The sequence below is a fragment of the Monodon monoceros genome, unplaced genomic scaffold (assembly GCF_005190385.1).
Source record: "Monodon monoceros isolate NGI ecotype Baffin Bay Population unplaced genomic scaffold, NGI_Narwhal_1 Super_Scaffold_16, whole genome shotgun sequence".
Taxonomy (NCBI): Eukaryota; Metazoa; Chordata; class Mammalia; order Artiodactyla; family Monodontidae; genus Monodon; species Monodon monoceros.
The window spans coordinates 107,835,399-107,847,071 of NW_021703772.1; the positions used below are offsets into that span (position 1 = coordinate 107,835,399).

At 40.0% G+C, this 11,673-nt stretch overlaps 1 protein-coding gene across 7 annotated transcripts in view; it reads right to left on the bottom strand.

Moving 5' to 3' along the window:
* Window positions 1-11,673, bottom strand: part of IWS1 (interacts with SUPT6H, CTD assembly factor 1) — a 65,578-nt gene that overhangs the window by 11,336 nt on the left and 42,569 nt on the right. For 3 of the 7 annotated variants that reach the window (XR_003793880.1, XR_003793883.1, XR_003793881.1), the window contains one exon: window positions 11,556-11,667. Coding sequence is in view for 2 of the 7 variants with exons in the window: in XM_029224858.1 (XP_029080691.1) it covers window positions 6,562-6,693; window positions 11,556-11,667 (244 nt within the window). In the remaining 5 variants the exon portion in view is untranslated. Of the gene's footprint in view, window positions 1-6,324; window positions 6,694-11,555; window positions 11,668-11,673 lie in introns of those variants that run through there. The other 4 variants (XM_029224858.1, XM_029224857.1, XR_003793882.1 and 1 more) reach the window with 3 other exon arrangements.

Sequence of the window (11,673 nt, forward strand, 5' to 3'; positions counted from 1 at the left end):
CATAAAAGAATTACACACCATGACCAAGAGGGATTTATTCTTTTTTAAAAAATAAATTTATTGGGCTTCCCTGGTGGCGCAGTGGTTGAGAGTCCGCCTGCCGATGCAGGGGACATGGGTTCGTGCCCTGGTCCGCGAAGATCCCACATGCCGTGGAGCGGCTAGGCCTGTGAGCCATGGCCACTGAGCCTGCGTGTCCGGAGCCTGTGCTCCACAACGGGAGAGGCCACAACAGTGAGAGGACCGCGTACCGCAAAAAAAATAATAAAAAATAATAAATTTATTTTATTTTTGGCTGTGTTGGATCTTCGTTGCTGTGCGTGGGCTTTTCTCTAGTTGCGGTGAGCCAGGGCTACTCTTTGTTGCAGTGGCTTCTCTTGTTGCAGAGCACAGCCTCTAGCCGAGCAGGCTTCAGTAGTTGTGGTGCATGGGCTTAGTTGCTCCGCAGCATGTGGGATCTTCCTGGACCAGGGCTCGAACCCGTGTCCCCTGCATCGTCAGGTGGATTCTTAACCACTGCACCAGCAGGGAAGTCCACGAGGGATTTATTCTTAGAATCCAAGTATGGTTCAAAACACAAAAATCAATCAGTGTAACACATCACATTAACAGTACAAAGGGCAAAAACCACATGACCATCTCAACTGATGCAGAAAAAGCATTTGACAAAATTCAACATCTTTTCATGATGAAAACATTCAACAAACTGAATAGAAGGAAACTATAACAACATAATAAAGGCCATACATGACATGCTCACATCACACTCAATGGTGAAAGACTGAAAGCTTTTCCTCTGAGATCAGGAAAAATTAAGGATGCCTACTTTTGAGACTTCTAATCAAATGGTACTGGAAGTCCTAGCTAGAGCAATTTCACAAGAAAAAGAAATAAGTCAACCAAACTGGAAAGGAAGAAGAAAAAGAATGAAAAATAATGTCTGCAGACATGCTCTTAAATACAGACATGCCAATAGATTCTACACTCACACACCCACACACACCTGTTAGAATAAAACAATTCAGCAAAGTTGAACGATATAAAATTAATATGAAAAAATTTGTTGCATTTCTGCATGTTAACAATGAAAAATTCTAAAAGGGAATTAAGAAAATTCCATTTACAATAGCATCAAAAAGAATGCTTAGGACTAAACTTAACCGAGGAGGTGAAAGACTTGTGCACCGAAAACGACAAAATGTTGCTGAAAGAAGTTAAAACAATACATGGAAAGACACCCTGTGTTCATAGATTGGGAGATTCTTAAGATGTCAGTACTACCCAAAGTGATCTACCGAACCAATACAAACCCTATCAAAATCCCAATGATGTTTACTGCAGAAACAGTATAATTCATCCTAAAATTCATATGAAATCTCAAATGATCCCAAATAGCAAAAACAGTCTTGAAAAAGAATGACGTATGAGGACTCACACTTTCTGATTTCAAATTTTAGTACTAAGCTACAGTAGTCAAAGAAGTATCAGACTGGCACAAAGACAAACATAGACTGATGGAGTCCAGAAATAGACATATATGGTCAGATAATTTTTGACAAGGGTGCCAAGACCATTAAATGGGAAAGGACAATCTTTTCAATAAATGGTGTTGGGAAAACTAGATATTCACATGTCAAAAAAAAAAAAGTTGTATGCTTACCTTATATCAAATGCAAGTTAACTCAAAATGGATCAAAGACCTAAATGTAAGAGATAAAACTCTTACAGGAAAACATAAGAAAAACTTCATGAATCACCAAAAAATCTACAAACAATAAATGTTGGAAGGGGTGTGGAGAAAAGGGAACCCTCCTACACTGTAGGTGGGATGTAAATTGGTACAGCCATTATGGAGAACAGTATGGAGGTTCCTTAAGAAACTGAAAATAGAGCTACCATATGATCCAGCAATCCCACTCCCAGGCATATATCTAGAGAAAGCCATAATTTGAAAGGATGCATGCACCCCGATGTTCATTGCAGCACTATTTACAATAGCCAGCACATGGAAGCAACCTAAATGTCCATCAACAGAGGAATGGATAAAGAAGATGTGGTACATATATACAACGGAATATTACTCAGCCATAAAAAGGAATGAAATAATACCATTTGCAGCAACATGGATGGACCTAGAGGTTGTCATACTGAGTGAAGTAAGTCAGACAGAGAAAGAGAAATATCATGATACTGCTTATATGTGGAATCTAAAAAAAGGGTACAAATGAACTTATCTACAAAACAGAAAGAGTTACAGATGTAGAAAACAAACTAATGGTTACTGGGGGTAAGGGGAGGTGGAGGGATAAATTGGGAGATTGGGATGGACATATACACACTACTGTATATAAAAGAGATAACTAATAAACTACTGTATAGCACAGGGAACTCTACTCAATACCATGTAATGGCATTTAGGGGAAAAGAATCTAAAAAAGTGTATATATGTATATGTATAACTGACTCACTTTGCTGTATACCTGAAACTAACACAACACTGTAAAATAAAAATTTAAAAAAACGAACAACACTGTTGTTGGAAAAGGCAAAAATAAAAACTGCATGGAAAAGAAAAAAAAAAGCTTCATGACATTGGATTTGACAATAATTTCTTGGATACCACAAAAGCACAGGCGATCAAAGAAGAAAAAGATAAACAGAACTACATCAAAATTTAAATCAACTGTGTGTCAGAGGGTACAATTAACAGAGTTGAAAATACAACCCAAGGAATGGGGAAAAATTTGCAAATCTTATGCCTGATAAAGAGTTATCCAGAATACATAAAGCACTCTGACAACTCAACAAGGAAAAACTTACTTTAAACTGGGCAAAGGATTTGAATAGACATTTCTTCAAAGAAGATACCCAAAGCATCAATAAGAATACAAAATGATACTCAATATCACTAATTATTAGGGAAATGCAAATCAAAATCACAATGAAATACTATTTCACATCCATTAGGATGGCTACTATCAAAAAACCAGAAAATAAGTGTTGGTGAGGGTGTGGACAAATCAGAACCCTTTTGTACTGTTGGTGAGAATGTTAAATGGTGCAGCCATTAAAAAAAATTTAAAATAGAATTACCAGGGACTTCTCTGGTGGTCCAGCAGTGAAGAATCTGCCTTCTAATGCAGGGGACTCGGGTTCAATCTCTGGTCGGGGAACCGAGATCCCACAAGCCACGGGGCAACTAACCCCGCACGCCACAACTACTGAGCCCACACGCCTCAACAAGAGAGCCCACGTGCTGCAAACTACAGGGCCCACATGCCCTGGAGCCCGCACACCAGAACTAGAGAGAAGCACGCGCCACATTGAAGAGCCCACGCTGAAACGAAAGATCCTGCATGCCTCAACTAAGACCCGATGCAGCCAAAAAAAAAAATTAAATAAAAAAAAATAATAACTGGGGCTTCCCTGGTGGTGCAGTGGTTGAGAGTCCGCCTGCCGATGCAGGGGACCCGGGTTCGTGCCCCGGTCCGGGAAGATCCCACATGCCGCGGAGCGGCTGGGCCCGTGAGCCATGGCCACTGAGCCTGCGCGTCCGGAGCCTGTGCTCCGCAACGGGAGAGGCCACAACAGTGACAGGCCCGCATACCGCAAAAAAAATTAAAAAAAACAAAATAATAAAGAAAAAATTTAAAAAATAGAATTACCATACGATCCAGCAATTCCACTTCTGGCTATATACATGAAAGAATTTAAAGCAGAGTTTCAAAGAAATATTTGTATACCCATATTCATGGCAGCATTATTCACAATAGCCAGAAGGTGGAAGCAACCCAAGTGTCCATCAACAAAATGGATAGACAAAATGTGGCATATACATGATAGAATATTATTCAGCCTTAAAATAAAATTCTTTCACATGCTACACCATAGGAGAACCTTGACGACAATTATGCTAACTGAATGAATGATCCAGTCAAAAAAGAATTATGTATGATTCCACTTACATGAGACATCTAGAGCAGTCAAAATCGGAGACAAAGTAGAATGGTGCTTGCCAGGCTTGGGAGAGAGGGGAATAAGGAGTTACTGTTCAATGGGTACAGCTTCACTTCTGCAAGCCGAAAAGATTTCCAGAGATGGAAGGCAGTGACTGTTGCACAACAAAGGGAATGCTTGTATTGCCACTAACTGGATACTGTCCTTTAAGATGGCAAATTTTATGTGTATTTTACATATTCACATACAACTGATTTCCCAAAATTAAAATTAATCAACAATTAAAACTGTTTCTTTTAATTGAAAAAAAAAAAAAAAGTGATTCTGCACCACTACGTCCAAGTGACCGAAGTTAACACCACCAACACTGGGACAAACTAAAGGTCCTTGTTTTGGGGAGAAATATGCATAAGTATTTGGGGATCAAGAGGCAAGCTGTCAGCAAATGTGGCAAAACGTTAACACTTCATGTATATAGGTGAAGGGTATATGGGAGTTTACCACTTTTGCAACATTATTGTAAATTGGAAGTATTTCCAATTAAAAAAAAAAAAAAGACTATTCTCGGCCAGTTTTGAGACTTAAAATGAACCACACAGCAATGGTAGTTTATACAGAAACCAGCAATTTTTTTAACATTTTGAATTCCCCAGGTATGCTTATCACTTTAACACCTGGCACCATCAGTTTTACCCTACATAGGTGAAATTTTCAGATAACTGGAGCTTACCCCATTAAATGCCAGAATGGTGTATTAATAACTTTAAAGTCTTTTTTAAAAAATACTATTTTAACTTTTCTTGTTTAGAATTTTTAATGATCAGGATCATCAACATCTGTTTCAGTAGATGGTTGTGTTTGTTTTGTTCTCACGAGTGTTTCTGAGGGTATAAATAAAAGCAAAAATGCCATTGCAGAAAATAGTTGTTTTTCCATCTCCGTCTGGTGGTTAGCTATTACCTGATATCTTTATGTACCTGCTTTTTACAACTATCACATTTGTGCTTTTAAATTTGTTGAAAGTAAGGGTAAAGAGATCATTTTTTTTATGAGTAAAGGGCACAAACTTCCTGATTTTTTTGGTTGTTCCAAGGCTTTTATCGCCAATAAGATTCTCACGTGTTTTTGAAAATCAGTATTGCCAGATAACCCTTCTCCAGTTTGTATCATAAGATTTCTATAATTAAAATCAATTACTTACTCTTGGATTTAGTCATCTTGACTAACAAGTGACTTCTCATAAATAAGTCTGCAGAGACTAATAAAATGACTTTAAAGTATCACAAAAATAGAACAATACAGCCATAAGCAATATTATTCTCTATCCCAACTGCCCGGCTGCTTATCAGCAATTACAGTGATTTTTAATTATGTCCATGTTTCCTCTGAGACAGTATTTCTCAATCTTTTTTTTCAGATTGTAGGACCCCCCCCAAGGAGAAAACAAATTTAATTTAAATCAAATAATTAAAAATTTCCCTAACGAAAAATACTAAGAAATGACTTTGTCAGCATTTTGTTTCAACCCCAGTAGGATACTGCAATTCAGTTCTGACACTGACCACCTGAAGTCATCACTGGACTCCACAGGTGTAAGGGCTCAGTCCTCCACGAGCTGCCTGCACTGGAGATGATGGCTGCAAGTGGAGTCCATCCCCACTTCTGACCGACTAGTTACTAGTTCTGACTAATTTGGGGGATCCCACAATCCCCTCACATTCAAGAATTTGCTAAAATGACTCAGAACTCAGGAAAGCACTGTGCTTAACATTAGTTTTATTGTAAAGGATTCAAATGAGGAGTACCAGCCAAATGAAGACACACACAGGGTGAGGGGAGGTCTGGGAGGAAACACGGAGCTTCTGCACCCTTTCTTTGTGGAATCAAGGCCCATCACCATTTCAGCACGTTAGCGTGTTCACCAATCAGAGCCTCAGTGTCCAGAGTCTTTACCTGGGCTTCACTATCTGGACACGACTGAGTACATCACTGGGCAACATGACTACGTCAATCTCCAGTACCCCCCAGCCCCCAGCCCATGAGGCCTGCCCAAAGTCCCGACCCTCTAATTACGTGGTAGGCCCTTTCTGGTGACCGGCCCCCACCTAAAGCTCTCCAGGGGTCTACCATGACTCACCTCATTCGTATCACAAAGACGTCCCTAGCACCCAGGAATCCCAAGGGTTGTAGGAGCTCATGGTCGGGAACCAAGGGTAACGACCAGACAAACCACACCACAATTAGGCAGTCTACACTCTGAAGGGCCACAAACCACTGTAATATCTAAAATTTTTCTGCACTCACCAAGAACTAATTTTCACTCCCATGGAGAATGCATCCTCGAAGACAATGAAGAGACAGCCCCCCAAAACCAGAATGGAATTTTATTGTGTAAAGTTGATAGAAGTAGGACTAGTATTCTTCTGTACAAAGTGCACAACAAATGGTTTTAAATAAAACTGAGATAAATGCAAGTCCTATGACAATATTTGATACAAGCTGAATCATTTACAGGTACACTAAAAAAGTTTTTAAAATATCATCTTTCTCCAAAGAGTCCATTGCGCATTTCTTAAGAGCAGAGATAGGGAACCTCCCAGGCAGTCACAAGGGCATTTTATTGCCCTCGATGCTGATTTTTACTGCGTGTGCAGATCTGCTTTTTTTCCTGATGTCTGTGAACTTTCTCATCTGTTTATCCAGTCGACTGATACCCTTCTTGGAGGTCCCCTGAAACTAAGAGTGGGGTAAAAATTAAAGAGCAAATTATTGAAACACATACACTTAGTTTTGTCTTTCGTCTTCTTTTATCTGAAAGTCAGCAGACAGAAGAGCTCCCAGCTCTGGAATAACCAGAATAAGCTTTGGTGACCTCAGGAACAGAGCAAGTATACACAGCAGTGTTAGAAAACATATTAAATTCTCTCAATGGAGAATAATTTTGTTCTTATCTGTGCCTTACTTTCAAATTTTGCCTCTAGTCCACGGAAATTTGCTAGAAGAGAGAAAGGGGGGTTAAAACTGAAACTACGATCCCCCTAATTCCATCAGATTACATTTTGACTGTATGCTTCTCCCTTTCAAAGACCAAATGTGGAGGTGACCGCTTGACACATACACCTTCAAACAGTGCTGGCATAAAAAACAATGATCTTCTAAGGCAAGGAAAGTCATCGAGAAAAAGCCTGAAGCATAATGAATGAGGTTAGAACCGCTAGGTGCTTGCTGGAACTCTAGTTTCCGATTAGAAACTAGTCAGGGTTCTGTAACCCTGTACAAATGATGCCCCTTGTGTGAACTACTTCCAGGACTGCTGGGAGAAGTGAATAAGATAATAATAACAAATACAAGCACAGAGGCTAGCACAGAATCGGCGCTCAAAATAAAAGCAGCTATTATTGCTATTACTACTACTTTGCAATCAATTAGTCTGACACAAAAAGAAAAGTAAATTAATTCTCTTGAACCAAGGGGCTTATACTTCTTGCATCTCTTTCTGCTTGCCCTTTATGTTTAAAGGTTTGCTTGTTAGGTAATTTCTCTTCTACTTTGAAAAGACTATGTCTGAAAAGGTGTGGTCTCCAAGAAATTGACACCTTTTAGAAATGCTGAAAAGGCCTGCCATTTATGTCAGATCAGGGCAAACTCTTCTTGCTGGCTACAGTAATCTAACAATTCCAATCTTTACGACTGTCGAGTGGTTAAAAAAAGATGGGATTTTCTAATTCTTCTCCCCAGATGTTTACTACTGAATCACCTGTGAAGCTCAATTCAAAGAATGCTAAAATAAGGTGGAGACTAGGAGACACTCTAGGGTCGGTACCAGTGTGGTGAAGTTCTTTTGAGTTGGGGAGACCTCCCCCAAGCCTTATCTCACCTCTGGACTCGTCTTCCACCTCAGTTATAAGCAAAGACCTCTAAGTCATTCTTGAACAAGAGCTGCATTGATCATCCATCCTAGATTTTCTACATACATCCCAATTTCAAATATTATTTTATATCAATTTTAATCCTGGGCACTAGTAGTCTAAGGGAGCATAAAAATTCATTATCAGATGAGAAAGTTATGCGACTATCACCCTATGCATGCAATACCCCAGATTTCTAGACAGTCCCAAATGTCTGATTTCCTTTCAGACAATGTGCCCTGATTTTTAGTAGCTGCAATCAGTCCACAACGGAAGCCTTAGCTGCTCAGATCTCTGCCAACTGCCCAACTCCCAGCAGCTCTACCCCTCAGCCTGGACTTCTCCTTGTCCACTCCCAGGACCTTCTCTAATAATTTGACCCTCTAGCCTCAGCAACTGGGACATGCCCAGGCTGCGCTGATCTACTCCTAGTTACAGCTTGTATGACTTGTATCTGGCAGATGCCTGGTTACCCCAAGCCTGAAAACACACAGAACTGAGTACCTAGCCTGTCAAATTCAATGACTTCTCTCTTGATTTGTCAACCCTACACCACGTCCTTAGGACAGTAAAGCTGTATGCTGCACTGCTTTATCAGCGAAAAACCAAAAGTAGCCTAAAAGATTAGCAAGATGGGTTTGCTTAAAAAAATATGGTACAATCATATTACAACACAATATTAAGTCACTGAAGGATGGTAACTCAAATGAATTATTACCATGTTAAGTAAAACACAAACCCAACAAGGTATAAATGAGTATGATCACAATTTTGATTAGAAGTTAAAAAACAAAAACAAAAAAACACCACCACCTCCAACAAAACCCTCTCCAAGCCAGTAATAATGTTTATGTACACATATATAAAGGACTGGAAAGAAATAACCCAAAATGTTAATATTAAGGTGCGGTGGGATTACAAGCGACATTAATTTTATTTGTGCTTTTCGTATTTAAAAGTTTATATAAAAACATGCACTGCTTGTGCCATTTTAATGTTATTTTAAAAGCATTCCATGGAAAAAATTAGCATATAAACATACAATGTAGCACAGGTTACTGCATTATTTAGAAGCGAAAAATCAGAAACCATAGAGGAATGAATAAACAAATTATATATTCACATGATAGACTATTATGCAGCCATTACAAATGATAACTCTATAAGGCGGTTTAATGAGAAGTGATCAAAATTCTATACAATATAATTTTAATTATATTAAAGTATCAATAGAAAACAAGGCAAAAATTTTATCAAATTGCTTTTGAGTGGTGAGTGATTTTTCTCTTTATAATCTCAAAATTTTCTACAATTGTAAGCAGAAAAAACTAAGTTTAAAGCATTACTGAAAATACATGTAACACATCAAAACTGTTAACAGTGGTGACTTACACAGAGGAAGAGCAGGACTTGGGGAGTGGGGTTTATTCTCTAGTATATTTACTCTCGTAATTTCAAAAATAAAAATTACATTTAAAACAAAAAGAGTTTCATTTGAAAGCCATTTACTCACTCCAATTTTCTTCTTGGGAAACATGTTTTCTAGTAACACTCATTAGTGTCTGTGCAATGTGAAAGCCTTGAGTGCATATGTAAGGAAACTTCTTGAACAGGAAAACAGTGTCAGGTGGTTTAAGGACAATTTACTGAAATGTAACATGGGACTACCAGCCCCCAAAACGTGCCTTATTATTATTTTTCTTTTTTTGACAGAGCTCTGTAAGCCAGACACAGGCCAAGATAAATACCAGCCCGTTTTGATCTGGGGAGTGTTGGGGATGAAGGAGAAGAACTCTGCTTGAATTCCCCTCTCATCACGCTGGCCACCTCTGGCTCTAGCAACAGGCTGGGCCACCTCTGCCCACCTCCCCATCACCTACAGGGAGGGTGGGATCAGAACCAGCAACACCAGCAGACAGGCACACACCCTTCCAAAGAAGACTGGCCACTAGGATTTTTTATTACGTTTTTCACTGCCCTATTATAGTTCTTGATTCTCAAAATAGTGTGCTGGGGTGGAAAATGTATTACAAAAGAGAGGAATAAAAGGATGGAAGAGACAGTGAGAAAAGTAAAGGTAAAGAGAAACAGGGGTGGTGGGGGGGAAGGAGGGATATCAAGGGACATGGAAATGGAAAGAAGAAAAAAGGGAGGAAGGGGACTTCCCTGGTGGCCTAGTGGTTAGGATTTCATGTTTTTCACTGCCGTGGCCCGGGGTTCAATCCCTGGTCAGGGAACTGAGGTCCCGCAAGCCCTGAGGTGTGGCCTAAAAAAGGGGCGGTGGGAAGAAAAAAGGGAAGGAAGTAGAGGTGAAGAAATTCTTAGCACTGAACCAGTGCTCTTCTACCCTTTATTTATTCTCATTAAGTAAGACTGTGTGCTTTGTTTTGACAGTAGCTTAACAACAAAGTGAAACGGCAGGAAGGAAGGTGAGTGTGTCTGTGGAAATAGCTGCCAAAGCAGGGGTCACGGAGGAGTCACAAAAGGAAGGCAACACACTCAGACAGATGCTCAGGAGGGCACTGCCGCAAAGGCGCCACCGTTAACCTCCGAGCACAGCAGGTCAGTGAGTCTGGCTTTATGAATGTTTCAAAGCCTTCTTCATTTCTGACCATGAACTGAATATGTATTAATTAAATTTATCTCCTAAATATTCAGTGTCAGGCTTTATGCAGTGAGCCCTCAAATGCAGTTACTGAGCCACTGACAACAAGAAAAGAAGCCACCTCCCTTTCACCAAGACGTTACTAACCAATTACATGCCTGTAAGGGAGACCACTCGGATTCCAGGCCCTAACAAAAACCTTTTTAATAAAAAGGGTACCAGTCAGAAAGACCAAAATGCCTAGCCATGAGGTAATTATCTATTAGTCTCTAGGAAGGGAATCCCGTATCAATTTCTCAATATTCAAGAGGACTAGAATGTCACTAAGTGCCTGTTAGGGTCATTATTTCATAAACTAAAAGTGGTCCTGGCCTTTTCTGGTTAAGAAAGCACACACACACTGTTTTCACTCTAGCTGCTGACAACTCAAGCCCATGCACAGAGCATGCTTCCTTGGGGATACCTCCCGGATACGCTCTGGTAGGGCCAGGCCTACAGGGGCATCCTGTTGCCTTCAATGCTGAACTTGACAGCACGGTGCACTTTGCTGAGTCGTTTCTGTTCTGCAAATCGCCTCTTATGCTTTTCCAATCGGCTTAGGCCCTTTTTAAGAATACCAGGCTAGAAAGAGTAGTTTGAACGGAGAATAAAAAAAGATTACTGAGAAGCAATAAGGATCACCGAATAGTATTTACAGTGATGGCAGAAGTGTCTACCCTAATAAACACTTCACAACAGAATTACTTAAAACAGCTGAATAGAAAGGGAGGGGTAGGTTGCAGAAGCAGGTGAGTTTTGTTTCTCAGGGTTCTTAAAAAAAAACGACTGTACCAAAACACTCTAGGCTTCAAGATTCAGTTGAAATAAAGGGATTAATAGGAGGAAACTTCCCAACTTGATAACGTTTCTTTAAGTCTGAAGTAAACCTCATCAGCAGTAAGTGATCTGGCTAGATAACTGACCAGAAAATAGCTCTCGTCAAATCAGATAAACCTTAGGAGCTGTTAAGGGTTATTGAACACGAAGTAAAAGACGAACAGTAATCTGCATTTCAGATCCACCTTGCTGTCCCCCTGCTTGCTTACCCTGGACGACTCCATTTCCACATTCCACTTGGGCCTGACAACATAGTCCTTGTTCGAGGGCATGGGGACCCTTGCCCGGGCACAGAATCCAGGATCTCCAGGTCTAAGAGCCCTGAGA